This window comes from Schistocerca nitens, chromosome 2, assembly GCF_023898315.1.
Source record: "Schistocerca nitens isolate TAMUIC-IGC-003100 chromosome 2, iqSchNite1.1, whole genome shotgun sequence".
Classification (NCBI taxonomy): Eukaryota; Metazoa; Arthropoda; class Insecta; order Orthoptera; family Acrididae; genus Schistocerca; species Schistocerca nitens.
In genome coordinates, this window is record NC_064615.1 from 193,173,259 (window position 1) to 193,193,306 (window position 20,048).

General features: G+C 39.2%; 1 protein-coding gene across 1 annotated transcript in view; it reads right to left on the bottom strand.

Annotated features, from left to right (window-relative positions):
* Window positions 1–20,048, bottom strand: part of LOC126235885 (GPI transamidase component PIG-T) — a 110,028-nt gene that overhangs the window by 64,368 nt on the left and 25,612 nt on the right. The window contains exons 3-4 of the mRNA XM_049944811.1: window positions 16,380–16,614; window positions 7,167–7,253 (exon numbers count right to left, since the gene is read on the bottom strand). Of these exons, the coding sequence (XP_049800768.1) occupies window positions 7,167–7,253; window positions 16,380–16,614 (322 nt within the window). The remainder of the gene's footprint in view (window positions 1–7,166; window positions 7,254–16,379; window positions 16,615–20,048) is intronic.

A 20,048-nucleotide genomic window follows, 5' to 3' on the forward strand; every position in this document is an offset into this window, starting at 1 on the left:
CCTTGCCTCGTCTTAAAACAGGATACAGTACGAATCGTGAAATTCATTTAATTGTCTTTCCGATTGATGATAATCATTTACTGTTAATGTTTTCTGCTATACCTACGCTTCACTGAAGAGTATGTGAGAGTATGTCTCACAGTATGTGGTTAAAGGGATGAAATGTTTGGGGAATGACAAAAATATCCAGGGAAAATGCTAAAATAGTTGTTGCTATTAAAGTCAATCTGTGATTTAATTCTTTATATGTCTCTCATTACTTTAGAAAGCCTTAATTACTAGCTACTACTGATGACTCCTCTGCAACTAATGTCTGTTCTTCTTTCCTATTTTTGTTTGTTCTTCTCATCCTGGAATTTCCAAAACCATAATAGAAAGAATAAATTATTAAGTAAACAATTAAAAATATACAATGACTATAAGCTTGGTTTGTCCATGAGTGCTGCTATAACTCTGCAACCCAGCTCCGCAGACCCATGGGGGTTGTATGATGTGGAACCCTCCAGCCCCCATCACGACAGACAGCTGTATTAAGTAATATCAACATTTAACAGTATGCTGAAAGGGCACCATCAAGAGTGCCCCACGGAATTGTGATAGGACCACTGTTGTTCTGTATATACATAATGAAGATACAAGATGAGTTAGACAAAATTTCCAGTTGGTATGATGAATGGGAGGTAGTCCTAAGTGCGGAAAAATGTAAATTAATGCAGATGAGTAGGAAGCACAAACCTGTAATGTTCGGATACAGTGTCCAGCTTGACACAGTCAAGTCATTTAAATATCTGGGCATAATACTGCAAAGCAATATGAGGTAGAACTAGCATGTGAAAACTGTAGTAGGGAAGGCAAATGGTCGACTTCAGTTTACTGGGAGAATTCTGGGAAAGAGCAGTTCACATGTAAAGGAGACCACATACAGGATGCTGGTGTGACCTATTCTTGAGTACTGCTTGAGTTTTTGGGATCCGTACGAGGTTGGATTGAAGTAATTCAGAGGAGGGCTGCAAGATTTATTATCAGTAGGTTCGAACAAAACATAAGTGGTGCAGAGATGCTTCGGGAATTCAAATGGTAATCCCAGGAGGGAAAGCGGTATTCTTTTGAGGAAACACTATTGAGAAAATTTAGAGAACCAGCATTTGAAGCTGACTGCTGAACAATTCTGCTGCTGCCAACATATATCGTGTAAGGATCACAAAACTAAGATACGAGAAATTATGGCTCATACGGAGGCGTACAGACAGTTGTTTTCCCCTCACTCTATTTGCGCTTGAAACAGGAGGTAAATGACAAGTAGTGGTACAGGGTACCCACCGCTATGGACATTGCAGTGGCTGGCGGAGTATCTATGTAGACGTAGATGAGGAGATCTTGTTAGTTGTGAATTGTAAACAAGGAAACAGATGAGAGTGAAAAGCATACGTAGCTTCAAAAGATAAGATAAGAGCAGTTGGAGAACTCAAGTTAAAAATAATTGCCAATGTAATTGTCAACGGTGAGTACACAAGTTGTGATATAATTGTTCAATGAAGGAGGTAAAGATTACAATGTATCACAAAAACACTTTATTCTTATGATGCACTTACACATCCATTAAATTTCAAAGATGAGATGACAGTCACCATTTCAGTTTAAATGAGTGAACCTAAATACATATGTGGAAAGAAACAAAAGAAGTAACTTTGAAAGAATTTTACATGTATCACATAACGATCAAAGACAACTAGGGATATGCTCGTATTACCAATTCCCACAATTTATCTGAACACTTTTTAGTTGACATATAAGCAAAAGGAGAGGAAAAACAAATAATATTCATACGGCAGAACAGAAAGAAACTCCATACAGAAGAGTATATTCACTTGAGAGATACATTCACAAATGATGGCAACGGTGATGACATTGGAAGACTAGTGATTTTACCGTCAACTTATGACGGAAGTCCACGACACACGCACGAGTATACATCAGATGCTATGACCTACTGAAGAAAATGTGATCACCCTGATTTATCCATAACATTCACTTGCACTTCATAAAGGTTGGAGATGAAAGACAAGCAAGCTCCTATGGGCTCTCATGACATAATAGCTTGAGTTTTTCTATACAAACAAAGAAGATTCACAGTTGTTATTAAAAAGTACCATATTTTTGAAACCATTAGATGCTGGATGTACACACTCAAATCGCAGAACTGAGGATCATCTCATTCACACAATTTAATTTGGTCATATGAAAAAATCTGTCCAAATCAAACTGGTCGAGCAATTTGAACTGAATTTCTGAAGCCAAAACAGGATCTAGAATTATACTATATAAGAGTGAAAATATGATTCATGGTCCATGTGGAAGAGTAAATATGAATTCACCATGCATGAGTAATGAAAAGAGTACAATATGATATGTTGTTGTTGTTGTGGTCTTCAGTCCAGAGACTGGTCTGATGCAGCTCTCCATGCTACTCTATCCTGTGCTAGCTTCTTCATCTCCCAGTACCTACTGCAACCTACATCCTTCTGAATCTGCTTAGTGTATTCATCTCTTGGTCTCCCTCTATGATTTTTACCCTCCACGCTGCCCTCCAATACTAAGTTGTTGATCCCTTTATGCCTCAGAACATGTCCTACCAACCGATCCCTTCTTATAGTCAAGTTGTGCCACAAATTTCTCTTCTCCCCAATTCTATTCAATACCTCCTCATTAGTTATGTGATCTACCCATCTAACCTTCAGCATTCTTCTGTAGTGCCACATTTCGAAAGCTTCTTTTCTCTTCTTGTCTAAACTACTTATCGTCCACATTTCACTTCCATACATGGCTACAGTCCATAAAAATACTTTCATAAACGATTTCCTGACACTTAAATCTACACTCGATGTTAACAAATTTCTCTTCTTCAGAAACGCTTTCCTTGCAATTGCCAGGCTACATTTTATATCCTCTCTACTTTGGCCATCATCAGTTATTTTGCTCCTCAAATAGCAAACTGTCTCATTTCCTAATCTAATTCCCTCAGCATCACCCGATTTAATTTGACTACATTCCATTATCCTCATTTTGCTTTTGTTGATGTTCATCTTATATCCTCCTTTCAAGACACTGTCCATTCTGTTTAACTGCTCTTCCAGGACCTTTGCTGTCTCTGAAAGAATTATAATATCATCAATGAACCTCAAAGTTTTTATTTCTTCTCCATGCATTTTTAATTCCTACTTCGAATTTTTCTTTTGTTTCCTTTGCTGCTTGCTCAATATACAGATTGAATAACATCCTGGATAGGCTACAACCCTGTCTCACTCCCTTCCCAACAACTGCTTCCCTTTCATACCCCTTGACTCTTATAACTACCATCTGGTTTCTGTACAAATTGTAAATAGCCTTTCGCTCCCTGTATTTTACCCTTGCCACCTTCAGAATTTGAAAGAGAGTATTTCAGTCAACATTGTCAAAAGCTTTGTCTAAGTCTACAAATGCTAGGAACGTAGGTTTGCCTTTCCTTAATCTATTTTCTAAGATAAGTCGTAAGGTCCGTATTGCCTCACGTGTTCCAATATTTCTATGGAATCAGAACTGATCTTCCCCGAGGTCGGCTTCTACCAGTTTTTCCATTCGTCTATAAAAAATTCGTGTTAGTATTTTGCAGCTGTGACTTATTAAACTGATAGTTCGGTAATTTTCACATGTGTCAACACTTGCTCTCTTTGGGATTGGAATTATTGTATTCTTCTTGAAGTCTGAGGGTATTTCACCTGTCTCATACATCTTGCTCACCAGATGGTAGAGTTTTGTCAGTAGTGGCTCTCCCACGGCAGTCAGTAGCTCTAATGGAATGTTGTCTACTCCCGGGGCCTTGTTTCGACTTAGGTCTTTCGGTGTTCTGTCAAACTCTTCATGCAGTATCATATCTCCCATTTCATCTTCATCTACATCCTCTTCCACGTCCATAATATTGTCCTCAAGTACATCGGCCTTGTATATAGATACTCTATATATTCCCTCCATTTTTCTGCATTCCCTTCTTTGCTTAGAACTGGGTTTCCACCTGAGCTCTTGATATTCATACAAGTGGTTCTCTTTTCTCCAAAGGTCTCTTTAATTTTCCTGTAGGCATTATCTATCTTACCCCTAATGATATATGCCTCTACATCCTTACATTTGTCCTCTAGCCATCCCTGCTTAGCCATTTTGCACTTCCTGTCGATCTCATTTTTGAGACGTTTGTATTCCTTTTTGCCTGCTTCATTTACTGCATTTTTGTATTTTCTCCTTTCATCAATTAAATTCAATATATATTCTGTTACCCAAGGATTTCTACTAGCCCTCGTCTTTTTACCTACTTGATCCTCTGCTGCCTTCACTATTTCGTCAATCAAAGCTACCCATTCTTCTTCTACTGTATTTCTTTCCCCCATTCTTGTCAATCATTCTACTGCTACCTCTGAAACTCTCTACAACCTCTGGTTCTGTCAGTTTATCCAGGTCCCATCTCCTTAAATTCCCACCTTTCTGCAGTTTCTTCAGTTTCAATCTACAGTTCATAACCAATAGATTGTGGTCAGAGTCCACATCTGCCCCTGGAAATGTCTTACAATTTAAAACCTGGTTCCTAAATCTCGGTCTTACCATTATATAATATATCTGAAACAATCCAGTATCTCCAGGCCTCTTCCATGTATACAACCTCATTTCATGATTCTAGAACCAAGTGTTAGCTATGATTAAGTTATGCTCTGTGCAAAATTCTACCAGGCGGCTTCCTCTTTCATTCCTTACCTCCATTCCATATTCACCTAATACGTTTCCTTCTCTTCCTTTTCCTACTATCGAATTTCAGTCACCCATGACTATTAAATTTTAGTCTCCCTTCACTATCTGAATAATTTCTTTTATCTCATCATACATTTCATCCATCTCTTCGTCATCTGCGGAGCTAGCTGGCATATAAACTTGTACTACTGTGGTAGGCGTGGGCTTTGTGTCTATCTTGGCCACAATAATGCATTCACTATGCTGTTTGTTGTAGCTTACCTGCACTCCTATTTTTTTTATTCATTATTAAACCTACTCCTGTATTACCCCTATTTAATTTTGTATTTATAACCCTGTATTTACCTGACCAGAAGTCTCATTCCTCCTGCCACTGAAATTCACTAATTCCCACTATACCTAACTTTAACATATCCATTTCCCTTTTTAAATTTTCCAACCTACCCACCTGGTTAAAGGATCTGACATTCCACGCTCCGATCCGTAGAACACCAGTTTTCTTTCTCCTGATAACGACGTCCTTCTGAGTAGACCCCGCCCGGAGCTCTGAACGGGGGACTATTTTTCCTCCGGAATATTTTACCCAAGAGGACCCCATCATCATTTAACCATACACTAAAGCTGCATGCCCTCGGGAAAAATTATGGCTGTAAGTTTCCCCTTGCTTTCAGCTGTTCGCAGTACTAGCACAGCAGGGTCAATGGTTAGTGTTACAAGGCCAGATCAGTCAATCATTACGACTGTTGCCCCTGCATATACTGAAAAGGCTACTGCCCCTCTTCAGGAACCACACGTTTGTCTGGCTTCTCAACAGATACCCCTCTGTTGTGGTTGCATCTACAGTATGGCTATCTGTATCGCCGAGGCACGCAAGCCTCCCCACTAATGGCAAGGTCCATGGTTCATGGGGGTAGGACAAAGTGATATGCAAGATCATACTTGAATGAGACACAAACAGAAGATGGATATCAGAGTACCAAAAATTGCCAAAATGCTAACACAGGATAATCAAGAGAGAGACTTAGATAATCACGGGTGGTTCAATACAATCTGCTTCTTTCAAAAAATATTCCAACCACACACAAATGTGGGATACTTCAACTCAGTGAACTCAATTAAGCGTGTGTGCAAATACATTAACACAGGGAATGATATGGGTTGTTCACAAAGGAAATGATATGGGTGCATTCACAATAACCAGAGACAACAGCAAATAACATTTAAAAGACGAAATACTTCAGTATCAAATTATTTAGGAATAAAGGAGATGTCTTACCAAAAGGCATAGGTGCTGTGTCATCAACAGGTACACAAACAAAAAGTGCAGAGCTTTGCTAGCTTTTGGAATGAAATTCCTTTTTATAGCTGTAGGAGAAACACGTGCGTTTATCCCCCCCCCCCCCCACACACACACACATACGCCTGTCTCCCTACATTGTGCTCTGTTGACTGAGCGCAGTGTAGGGAGACAGGTAGGTGTGTGTGTGTGTGTGTGTGTGTGTGTGTGTGTGAGAGAGAGAGAGAGAGAGAGAGAGAGAGAGAGAGAGAGAGAGAAAGGAATTTCATTCTGTAAACTAACAAAGCTCTGCACCTTTCGCTTGTGTACATGTCAATGACACAGTGTTCAGCCTTTCGGTGAGTTGTCTCCTTTATTCCTAAATAATGTTATTCTCATACAGAACTTTCCATAGAATATTATATTTCAGCATCAAATAGGCAGATATATAAATTGTAATGATGGGGCTTAGTGAATATTGGGTTTCCCAATACATCATAAAGAACCAGCAGTAGTTGATAAACAGTGCATTTAGAAAATGGTCAACACATATTCTTACAAAAGACTCTGCAGATAGAGTAGGCAGTGAACCAGCTGTGAATATAACATTAATTACATTTTTCCAACTTTGTCAAAATGATCCATTTACAAGAACACTGCTATATGTTGATGAACCATCATGCTATATGTGGAATGCAACAAGATGAATCTTTCAATTAAGAAAGCAACGAGCTCCAGTCAGGGGTCACAAAGAAATCTTCAAAAGTAATTAAAAGTATTTCTGAGTGTTCAAGAGTATTTCTGAGAATGAAAGGCTAACATTATTATGATACCTCTGAATGTTCATTTTTACAATATTTTTGCTTAATCTGGAATATTCTCAGAAAACAAATTACAATAAAGACCAAGCGACGTGGGTCTTTTTTAACTTGTAATCATTATAAATAAATCTTGCCTTCCATAGTGCCCGTGTTGGGTTTGGTGTTTCAAGTAAAAAAAATGAGGAGGATGGATGCTCTCTGCTAAATCTATGGCATTGAGTCTGCTTGAAAATTATGTTTTACAAGTTCATAGCAAAAATCAAAAACATTATCATAAGGCACAAACAGATACATACCCTGCAAATTGGTCTGAGGTGAACTCCTAGAGAATGGTAATTTGTATTGTGTATAAACCCAGCATTTAAGAGTGTTGCCAAACCTCTCTGTGGAATAAAAAAAAAACAATACAGTAAAGCAAAATAAGAGTTGGCTTCAACATGTGAGAAAGTAATGTTAACTACAGTTACGTCTATATTTCAGGTACAAAACCAGGAAGACTAATTCTAATTAATTACAAAGATAATAGAAATTAAATTAAAGTGAACACAGAAAAGAACTTTTACTCACTGGACTTCTTTGACCTCTATTTAGTAGTAATTTCAGATGTTCAACATCATTTTCCTATATATTACTTTCTAAACTGAAATGTAGCTCATCAGTCTCACTTAAAATGAAAACACACGTTTCTGTACCCAGTAATCAATTCTAGTACATTCAGTGTCATTAATATGACACTAAATATGCTAGAATTAATTACTTATTTTTGCATAATGTACACTCCTGGAAATGGAAAAAAGAACACATTGACACCGGTGTGTCAGACCCCCATACTTGCTCCGGACACTGCGAGAGGGCTGTACAAGCAATGATCACACGCACGGCACAGCGGACACACCAGGAACCGCGGTGTTGGCCGTCGAATGACGCTAGCTGCGCAGCATTTGTGCACCGCCGCCGTCAGTGTCAGCCAGTTTGCCGTGGCATACGGAGCTCCATCGCAGTCTTTAACACTGGTAGCATGCCGCGACAGCGTGGACGTGAACCGTATGTGCAGTTGACGGACTTTGAGCGAGGGCGTATAGTGGGCATGCGGGAGGCCGGGTGGACGTACCGCCGAATTGCTCAACACGTGGGGCGTGAGGTCTCCACAGTACATCGATGTTGTCGCCAGTGGTCGGCGGAAGATGCACGTGCCCGTCGACCTGGGACCGGACCGCAGCGACGCACGGATGCACGCCAAGACCGTAGGATCCTACGCAGTGCCGTAGGGGACCGCACCGCCACTTCCCAGCAAATTAGGGACACTGTTGCTCCTGGGGTATCGGCGAGGACCATTCGCAACCGTCTCCATGAAGCTGGGCTACGGTCCCGCACACCGTTAGGCCGTCTTCCGCCCACGCCCCAACATCGTGCAGCCCGCCTCCAGTGGTGTCGCGACAGGCGTGAATGGAGGGACGAATGGAGACGTGTCGTCTTCAGCGATGAGAGTCGCTTCTGCCTTGGTGCCAATGATGGTCGTATGCGTGTTTGGCGCCGTGCAGGTGAGCGCCACAATCAGGACTGCATACGACCGAGGCACACAGGGCCAACACCCGGCATCATGGTGTGGGGAGCGATCTCCTACACTGGCCGTACACCACTGGTGATCGTCGAGGGGACACTGAATAGTGCACGGTACATCCAAACCGTCATCGAACTCATCGTTCTACCATTCCTAGACCGGCAAGGGAACTTGCTGTTCCAACAGGACAATGCACGTCCGCATGTATCCCGTGCCACCCAACGTGCTCTAGAAGGTGTAAGTCAACTACCCTGGCCAGCAAGATCTCCAGATCTGTCCCCCATTGAGCATGTTTGGGACTGGATGAAGCGTCGTCTCACGCGGTCTGCACGTCCAGCACGAACGCTGGTCCAACTGAGGCGCCAGGTGGAAATGGCATGGCAAGCCGTTCCACAGGACTACATCCAGCATCTCTACGATCGTCTCCATGGGAGAATAGCAGCCTGCATTGCTGCGAAAGGTGGATATACACTGTACTAGTGCCGACATTGTGCATGCTCTGTTGCCTGTGTCTATGTGCCTGTGGTTCTGTCAGTGTGATCATGTGATGTATCTGACCCCAGGAATGTGTCAATAAAGTTTCCCCTTCCTGGGACAATGAATTCACGGTGTTCTTATTTCAATTTTCAGGAGTGTATGTGACAAACAAGTGCCCAGTGGAAAAAGGGCACATGCCACTGTGATTTTGGTACAGGAAGACAGCCGATGCCATCTAGTGTTGTAGGTGGGAACTTGTAGCACAGTGGCATGTGCCCGTTCCTTTAAAGAGAGCATATTATATTTGCTGTTATTCAGGACTGATGCATTCCCAGTGGAAAAGAGGCCCATGCCAATAGTATTTATGTGTCTCACGAGTCGATTCATCTGATTGGTTGACTTGGTTCCAGAAAGCCAATCAGAAAGGATTTCTCAAATGTTGTTCACATGTTTCCAAGATGGCAGCAATAGGTGTTGCTATTAATGTTACCCACAAAGAAAATACAACAGTACATCTAAAAGTAAAATAAAATAAAAATTAAAAAAAATTATAAAGAAAATGAGTGGAAAGATAGTGAAAGGAAGAGGTTAAGAAACAATGGAAAAGAATGTAAATCCTGAAAAAATAAGATTGAGCCCAAGAAAGTGTTTTGTAGTGCCACTGACCCATGCTGCAGAACTAGTTTCTGCAAATACTCAACACTGAATGAACGACAGAAGGAAGCAATATTTAGAGCTTTATCAATTGGGAGATTATACTAAGCACAATGCTTATTTATCTGTATTAGTGCAACTTAATAGGTGCAAAAAAGTATATCCAAGGAAGAGGAAGATTCCAACAGTAAGCCAGACAAGGTTTCTTTCAGGTATTTTATTCAAGACACTCCAGTTACTGAGGCGGAAATGTGTAGGGCCGCATTTTAGCTGTTTATGCCATTTCTGTTAAATGTTTGAGGACTGTCCATAGCAATGAACTGAGAGTCATGAATCTACAATATATTTATCTGTACATACACCTTGACAGGATAGAAGAGGCCAGCATTGTAACAGACCTCATGCCATTGATAACGAGAGAAAAAATAAGGTTAGAAATCACATTGAAATGTTTCCAAGGTACACATCGCATTACAATAGAATGCAGAATCTGTTCACTCAATTGCTGGAATGTATAGTTTGTACTGTGAAGATCTTAAAAATACAGATGAAGTCCCAGTGAATCCACAGACATCACACTACACCTTGAGAAAGCTGAAGCTGCATATAGTGCTCTGAAAAGTGACTCAAATGAGCCAAAACTGAACGGCAGTGATGCACTCGTTCTGTGCATGGACTTACAACATGCACTACCAACACCATATATTTCAACAGAAACAGTTTTTTATAAGAGACAACTTTGGACATATGATTTCTGTATTCACCATTGTAGTAATGAGAAGGCAGTGATGTGTGTATGGACCGAGAATGTTGCTTCTAGAGGGGCCGATGAAGTAGTTAGCTGCACTTTAAAGGCTTTAGACATGGTGCAGAAATAATGTCATCAGACGGTCATCATTTATTCTGGTTTGTGTGTTGGACAAAATAAAAACTATATTATCCTAGGTCTGTGGTTGTACCTCCTAGATAAAAAATGTTTTGGTGGTGTTGAGCACAAATTTCTCCTCCCTGGTCACACGTTTGTGCCATGTGGAGTTATTGAGAAGCTGAAAAGAAAGACACAGGCTGTGGACACTCCAGCAAAATGGGTTGAACTTATACGAAAGGGCAATCAAAAGAACCCATTCATTGTGGTTGAAATGAAGAAAGACAACTTCATGCCACGAACAGTATCGTCAAACATAAAGTTACCGTTGACAAAAAGCCTGCAGATGTCAGAAATGCAATGGTGTTTAGATTAGTGAGTGGTGAACATTCTGTATATATCAGATATTCAAATAATCAAACTGAGAAACCTGTACAAGTTAGTTCACAGAAGTGTCATGGATGATTTGCGAAGTTTGCAGACTGCCAGTTAGTTCCTAAGTATCCAAATGGACGTCAAATTAAGGCAACAATGTTCAAGGACCTTCAAAGCTTACTGCAATTTGTGCCTGCAATATATTCAAATTTTTATCAGTCATTGATAAGTGATGGTAGTGACGATTCAATGGAACAGGAAAACATTGATGAGGAGTTTGACTATTGATGGTGTGTTATGTAATGTGTCTACATGTCAAGCATTTCATTTTCTGTACTTTAAATTGTAATAAAGTGGCCTAACATTTAACAGAATTTGCAAAACACCTTCTACTTACTGTAACACCTGTTGGTATCACAGCACGAGTTCATATTACTATAAAAAATCATATTTCCTTAATTCCCATTTCCTGACACAACATACTTTGGTGGCATGTCCCCTTTTCCACTGGGCCCCTCATATAATATTTTCAAGGCTTTATTGAGTACCCTATGTAGTCTGCATTTCAAATTATATTTTGGAAATGCAGATTAATGCAAATAAGGATATTCGTATCAACATCTAAATTAAAAATATTTAGTTGCATGTAATATATGATGTGGTGGCAATACTATGAAAAGCATAGATTGCTACTCGCCATATAGCGGAGATGTTGAGTCACAGATAGGCATATAACAAAAAGACAGTCAAGCAAGTCTGCTGTCGGCCAAAAAGGCCCTCTTATGAATTAGACAATGTACACATACATATGCAGATGCAACTCACACACGACCACTGTTTCTGGCTGCTGAAGCCAGAAGAGAGACAGTAGGTTGGCTCTCGCGGGCGCACGTGCGTGCATGCGCGCGCGCGCGCGCGCGTGTGCGTGTGCGTGTGCGTGTGTGTGTGTGTGTGTGTGTGTGTGAAGGCCTTTTTGGCTGAAAGCTTACTTGCTTGACAATCTTTTTATTGTGCCTATCTGCAACTCATCATCTCCTTTACATGGTCAGTAGCAATCTATCCTTTTCATAATACTGTCATTATTCCAACCTGGATTTTCCATTATTTGATATGGTAGGGGGGTTAAAATTAAAACATTTACAAAAATTCACAGTTCAATTCTTAGTCCATCCTTGAATTATTTCTTTATTACAATGAAAATTCACTTACAAAAGCTACAGAATTACAAGGAGACAGAATGGCTGGTCAGTAGTTAATTTCAGGTGGCAAAATTGCCAGTACCACTGATAAACACGTCCATTCATTTTTGTTTCCCCTCGTCCTCACTACAGGTGGATGATTTGCAACTTGAGTACGATAGTTTTTCTATTTTTATATCTGCCTATTGGCAGTACTTAGAATTTTGCCTCATAACAATAAGTACTAGAATTTTTTTCTTTTCACTTTTTTTTTACCTCTGCCAAAGATAAGTATGTATGAAAAATGCTATATGTTATCTTGATTTAGAGTTCAAGTTCAACTGTAGGTCCTCTTATAACCGTCTGCGTAAGTTATTTCAAAGGTTGGAGGGAGGCAAGGATCTCATCACTTATAAAAGTACCATGTCTGATTTGATTTTATTTACTCATCTACGGATTTTCTCATTTTGTCATCATATTAGAATGGAAATCAATAACTTAGAATTTACATACATACAGACTGTATAAGTAGGTTTCTTTGAGGATAGGACAGGTGGTCAGTCATGGCCTTCATGAAGGAACCATCCTGGCATTTGCGTGAAATGATTCATATAACAACAGAAAACTTAAATCAGGATAGTTGGACACAGCAAACTCCATCCTCTCAAATATAAGGTCAGTGTCTTAACAACTGCCCTACCTGATTTGATTAGTTCCTATTGTACAATGTTCTTTTACACACAATTTGCACCACATAACTTAATAATATAAAACAGTTTTGCACTACAGCACTGAACACACTAAAGACACCTGCTGGTGACCTCTGGACCACGAACATGCTGCTACGTCCCTTGCACTCCTCCAGTATGTTCGGAAAACTAACTACATGCCCATAAACATTCAACAATTTCCCCTGCAAATCTTCATGTCCTCCCCTCAGTCTACCTGAAAAACAGACTGCATCCAACACCCTCCTCTGCCCCCCACCTCCCTTTGATGAGCAAGATTTTGAGCTAGGGAGAATGTCATTACTACCATGCACTGCACTGCAGAATTTGACATAATTTCCCTGTAACAGCATTACAACGTGATCATGCACTGTAGTGTGACAGAGTCCTGTTGTTAGTGCCTTTCTTTATTAACTACTACTCTGAGCCCTCTAAGTAATCTTTAACTGAGTAGTAAACATTACATTTAGTTGCAGTTTAAACAGATATATTTTAGTAATCTTTTTCATCTCCTTGGGGAATTTATTATACAATTTTATTCCACAATAGCAAGTGTTGTTTTCAGTTTTTTATTCATTTTTCCTCGGTTCTTCTTCTGTAATTACATAGAAAGTGGTTAGTGAAACACTTTTCCTGATCTGTGCAACAGACTGATGGATGTACTCACTTGGTGCAGGAAGGAAGCCCAGTTTTTTTTAAAAATATGACCAGGTTAGATTGCTACTCACCACAGAGGGGGCGAGCATTGATAATCAACGCCTCCTTTACATTGCGAGTAGCAATCTATCCTTTCCATATTTTTGTTAGTCCAGCTTGGATCCATTGTTCAGTTTTTTGAATAGTTACTTACAAAGAGTCTGATCAATACTCTTAGGTATTATACTCATGGCTCTTTTCCACAGTTTAAAAACCATGTAAATATTTTGTTCCTTCAACACCCAGAAAAGAATTGAGTGTACATTGGAATAGTATGTCCCCCCAAGACACTGGCTCTTCCAAATTGAACATCTATTTTGCTTATCGTCTAACTTGGTTGATGGTTCATTGTGCATAATCCCAGTTGACAGTTGCCTATCTAACAGAGCTTGCAGGAACAACAAAAATTTGATTCAACATTTCATATATTTACTAACCAAATTAAAAAATTTTAAATGCTGCCATTATCCACTCATTAAGAAGTATAATCTTATGCTAAAGGCTTAACATAGTATGAAAAGGATTACAGTTGAACTGTGTGTATGCCATGAGGGAGCTTAACTGACCACGAGCAAATATCCACACTATATTCATCCAGTACTTGAGAATGAGAGCACTTATCAGCTTCCAAGAAACTATAGATATAATTTCAAACCTTTTAAAAATGTTTCTTACCGAGGGCTCCCCCTCCCCCCAAACACACAAAATGATGAAAGGAAGAAAGTTAATTGTTTACTACTTTTCGCTGTTCATGCAGTGAAACTGATGCCAGGTATAACACTTAAGTTTATTAGTACTTAACTACTAACTCTATTACAATACACTTTGCAGACACTATTCATATATATCATACTGTTCGACAAATAGGTCAGGGGATTTGATGTCATAAATATTGAGATGTGCGAAAAGCTAATTGTCGTTTACAACAGAGTGCAAATTATCAAGATTATACTGAACTAGTGTTTGATAATGAAAGTACTTTGTGACTTCCAACAAACTTTAAACATAATTTCAAACCTTTTTTTTTTTTTTTTGTTTTACACTTATTCTCTGTTAATCAAACCATGGAAAGTCCAGGTTGGAATGCCAACAATATTATGAAAAAGATAGTTTGCTTCATCATAAAGATAACATATCGAGTTACTGACAGGCACAACAAAAAGAATGCTACACATTGAGCTTTCAACCAAAGCCTCTGTCAGAAAGGAGAACACGCATACATTCACACAAGCACACCTCTCTCTCTCTCTCTCTCTCTCTCTCTCTCTCTCTCTCTCTCTCTCTCACACACACACACACACACACACACACACAAAAATCGCTACCTCCGGCTCTCGCTTATATGCTTAATGTCAAAAATTTGACATATTAGCTAATTTGTAAAGTAATCAGAAGTTTGAAGCTCTTTTATGTGTGGAAGTTCAATTCTTTAAAGAATCTGGGATTTACTGGTAGAATCCTAAGAACATAACAAGCTGATCATATTTCTTTATTAGTATCTTCGTGTGTTTGTTCCATGTTAAATGGCCATAAATATCCAGCCCCAAAAATTTTTGTATTTGTTACATAATCTCTAGATTTGTCATCTTTGTTTTATGCAACAGTTGTTTTTCATCTTTGTGCTGAAGTGCATATTTTCCAGGTACAACTGGAACCACTTGTTTTACTTAGTGCTTTTAGCTTGTTTAGTAGTATTTTTATGGTCAACAGTTTCACAAGCCTTGGACAAACCTAAGAATCTACCTATAACACAGTCATCTTTGTCAAGAGCTTCGAGTACCACTTTTGTGAACTCTGTAATGTCCAACATTGTACTCCTTGCACTTCAAAAACCAAACAGTATGTCATTAAAAAGGTTGCTAACTAAAGCTCTGCAGTTTTCAAACCTATCTTGGGGTTGATGATAGGTTTATTTATTAATTCATGATGAAGAATGGGAAGATTACAAAAAGTATGATTAAAAAGAGTTTACACTGTTTCCTTGTTTCATACACAACAGAAGTAGGTAATAGTCATATCAACACCACTGTGGGTTGGATATGACACATGGACACTTATCATCATGATGACAAGAAACTTGTGTGGTTGAAAGTGCAGAAGCTTCACTCAATTATGATCATGAAATAGAGGAACTACATAATCAAGTTATAATTCCCAAGGAAATGTAAGTGTGCCATCAATAACTGCAGGCTTGCATGGATTGGCCAAACCAACAGCATAAGTAGTAAGACTTCCTCTATGATGAGTTCAGTATTATCAAAAGACCTTATAATGTACTTCTAAAATACAGCCATGTCTTGTTCAAAAAGGACCATTAAGAACACAAACATAATTTAAAATATTTTGGACACTCTGCTAGAAGATAACATCTTCTGGCATTTAATTACATCTGCTTTACTTGATATGTTCAAATACGATTACAGAAAACACAATTAAGGGGCAGAAACTCCAACAAATTCATTCACTTCCTTGACCTATAATCAAGTGTACTATATGTGGATACTTGTTTTAGGCACCGATTATCTCACAACTTCCCAATTGCTTCTATAGAGATGATGATACCCTCAAGAGACTGCAGGAGAGAAACTTGTATTCAAAAATGAGTGGTAGCTGACGACGACAACACAGTATCACAGGAAATGACTCATTACTGATAATTAGTATCATACGCCCAAATACGTCAGAACAAACTGTCACATAACTATATAAAAAATCAAGGAAACTACCGAAATATCACATGCGGACTGACATATTACTTATTTAAAAGTTAACCAGTTAAGTATCAGCCACAATCAAGTTACAAATTTTTCAGTGAGTTTACATAAATCTCTGTGTCTGCTATTCTAGATCATACAAAAATCAGTCAGTGAAATGAATGTAAAAATGGTTTTCATAGTGTACACTGAAATATGCATTGTAAATCCCTTCTGAATACGATTGCTGTGTGATAAATTAAATTTAAAATCAATCTGTACCTTTGATTCACAAGGAAGTAATTTTTTCCACGGTGTCAGATTTTCAGTGCATACAATTTCCCTTGGTAGGGCAGCATATCGGAGCAGGCTAGAATTCAACTGTTTATCAAGTGTCACACCAGATGGCCTGAGGCTGTATTCAGGCTGTAGACTGTTGGACTTGTCAATAAAATTTAAGGATGCACAAAGCAGACCAGAGAGAGCACCCGTCAGTTCCTTCCACAGCTTATCAATGCTGAAACGCAAAATATAACAAAGTAGTAATCAAAATTACTCGAAATGCTCCTTATTTCCTTACTTTCTTTTATAATGTTATAAACTACATTCCAAAAACTACATGAGAAGTAGCATATGACTTTCAATTAATACAGAAAGAGTTAACTTGTCCAAATTCACAACACACAATTAAACTTTTCTCCTCAATTACTCTTTGGTGTTCCAGCTTTTACTGCAATCTCTCCGACAGGAAGCTTTTAGGAAGCACCACATTGTTTACTTTATGGATACCACTTACCGACATGAAAATTCAGATGTCATTTAACAGTGGCACCACTGACAAAATAGAATACGAATTAAATGCACATTTGACCATTTAAATAATGGGAGTGACAAAGGTAACAACTCCCTGAACAGTTAATTACTAATATTAATCAAGGATAGATCCATAAAATAAGATAATTGTACTATTAAGCAAGCCCTTATGACTGAGAAACCCTTTAAATTGGTTGGTTAGTTGGTTGATTCACGGTAGGGGACCAAACAGCAAGGTCATTGGTCCCATCAGATTAGGGAAGGACGGGGAAAGGTTAGGGAAATCACAGAAAACCTAAATCAGGATGGTTGGATGCAGGTTTGAACCGTCATCCTCCCGAATGCAAGTCCAGTGTGTTAATCACAGCACCACTTCACTCAGTCACCCTTTAATTAAAATTCTCAATTACTCTTTACTTGATTTACCAGCAAGAACTAATGAAATTTTGGACTATTACTAGCATTATGTTTAGTAATTCAAATTGTAACTGGATTATTTTTGGCAATACATTACATATCAAATATTATCATAACATTTAGAAGTATAGTTCACATCTGTTAAGATGCAAATAATGGCTGAATTATCCAAACATTACATGCAAATGGAGCTTCTATATTTTTTTTACCTGTATTTCTTTAGATGTAGGACACGGAATTTATTATAGTTCATATACAAGGCAAGTCACTAACTGTTGCTACCTAGAATACCTCCTAAAGTACAATAGTAGCTGAAAAGTTTGTGGGACAAAAGTTGCATGGGACAATGGGGGCCATAATATGATGTTTGTTTCTTGTTGCTAGGTGGGGTTTTATCAGAGATATAGTCAACTTTGTTTTTTTAAATGGGGTGCTATAATTTGGTACTTATTTTCTGATAGCGGCTATCAAGATGAATCCATTGATGTGTAACAATAAGATCTTTGAAGGCCAACGAAGGTCAAAATGGTGGCATCAACGTCCATTTACAGAAGGTGTTTGAAGCGACGACCACTGGTATCAATGCAGTGCTGCAATCTTCTTACATGGATTGAGTGGTATTCCTCATCACTTTGGCACTTATCGAAACACATGCTCTGACAATTCTCTCTCGTATATCATGCAAATAATAAATATTTGCCGAATACAGCATATCCATCTAACATGCCATTAACATGTAAACACCATTCGATGGTTTCACAATACAACACTAATAGTAACAGTAAGACTAATAACGTCGAATCAAGCGAATGTGAATGATGCATTGTTTCGAAGAATATGCTTCTCATTTATGGAGAATGACAATGAAATTCAGTGAGAGCAAGAGACTTATATGCTGAAAGACATCTCAACATACTCACTCTAAATGTCATACATTTAAATATGTGTGTGACAAACTGAGAACAACTGGATCTTTAACACATCTGAAACATATCTGGCAAAGGAAAGTTACTAATGAGGAAACAGGAATCTGTACTCTTGCCACTGTGGTTCGAGATCCTTGTGTTAGTTCACGTCAAATCACAAGGGACAGTCTCCACCAAGAATTAACTGGTACGGATTGTATGTGTCATATTGAATTCTGCCGATGGGCTCAACTTCAGATTCAGAGGGATGACACATTTACTAATTTGATTTCATTTACTGACAAGGCTACATTCACAAACCATCGAAATGTCAATTCTCATAACATGCATTATTGGGTAACTTAAAATCCCTATTGTGTGCAGCAAGTTGCACACCAAAAACCATGGTCGGTGAATGTATGGTGTAGTATTCTGGAGGACAGAACTATAGACCCCTCATCGAAGGAAATCTTAATTGTAGGAAGTACACCACACTCCTGCAAGAAACAATAGGTCCGTTATTGGAAGAAATACCTTGAGGAACAAGGAACAGAATGTGGTATCAACATGATGGGTGTCTGGCACATTGTTTGCTGATGGTTAGAAATGAGTTGCAGAGACAATTCCCAAACTGTTGGATTAGACACGGAGGAGATGTGTCATGGCTGGCTCATTCGCCAGACTTGACGCCTATGGATTTTTTTAAAAATTGGGATTCGTAAAAGACATTGTTTGTAAAGACGTTCCAACTACACCTGAAGATATGCGAGAGAGAATTGTCAGTGCATACGCTTAGATAAGTGCCGAAGTGATAAGGAACACCATTCAATCCATGATAAGAAGATTGCAGCACTGCAGTCATAGCAATGGTCATCACTTCGAACACCTTATGTAAATGAATGTTCATGTGACCTTCGCTGACCTTCAAAGAGCTTACTGTTACACATAATTGGATCTGTCTCAATGTCTGCCATCAGAAAATAGGAACAAAACTATAGCATACCATTTAAACACAAAGTTGACCTTCATATCTCTGATGTGATCCAACCTAGCAACAAAAAACGAAAGTCATATTATGGCCCCCGTTGTCCCATGCAACTTTTGTCCCACAAACTTTTCAGCTACTATCATACTTCGGAGCTATTCTTGGTGGCAACAGACAGCAAAGAAAGAGTGAGGAAGAGTTAAAATGGAGGTTGGGTGGAGGCCTGGGAGCAAAGGCCAGATGTTCACTCTTAGACTGTGGGATAAAAACCCTCCTCACAAATAAAGCATAAAATTGTAATAGCAGTTGAGGCATTGTCTCCCAACACCACTGGCAGTGCAGTGGGAAGGTGAAAAGTCTGCTACAGAGCGGCTAAAAGCTGGCAGTCCAATAAGATGTGGACGACAGTCAAGTGGGAACCACAGCGACACTGAGGCAGGGCCTTGCAATGGAGAAGGTGACCATGAGCCAGTCAAGTACGGCAGATGCAGAGCTGGCAAGGGACAATGGAGTCCCTTTGAGTGGGTCACATGGATGACCACATTCACACTACATAGTTTATTTGGTCTACTGAGGGTGCACCATTCAGTATCCCAGATCCCAAAAACTTTGCCGTGTAGGACCAATCGGAGATCAGTTCCCGGGAGTCCGATCTCCAGAGTTGGTTTATCAGTAGCTTGTTTGGCCAGTCCGTCAGTAAGTTTACTGCGTGGGATCCCAACACGTCCTGGGGTCCAAATGAAAGACACTGAACTTCCACTGTTTCCGAGGACATAAAGAGACTCCCGGATAGTCATTACCAAGGGATGGCAAGGGAAGCACTGGTTGAGA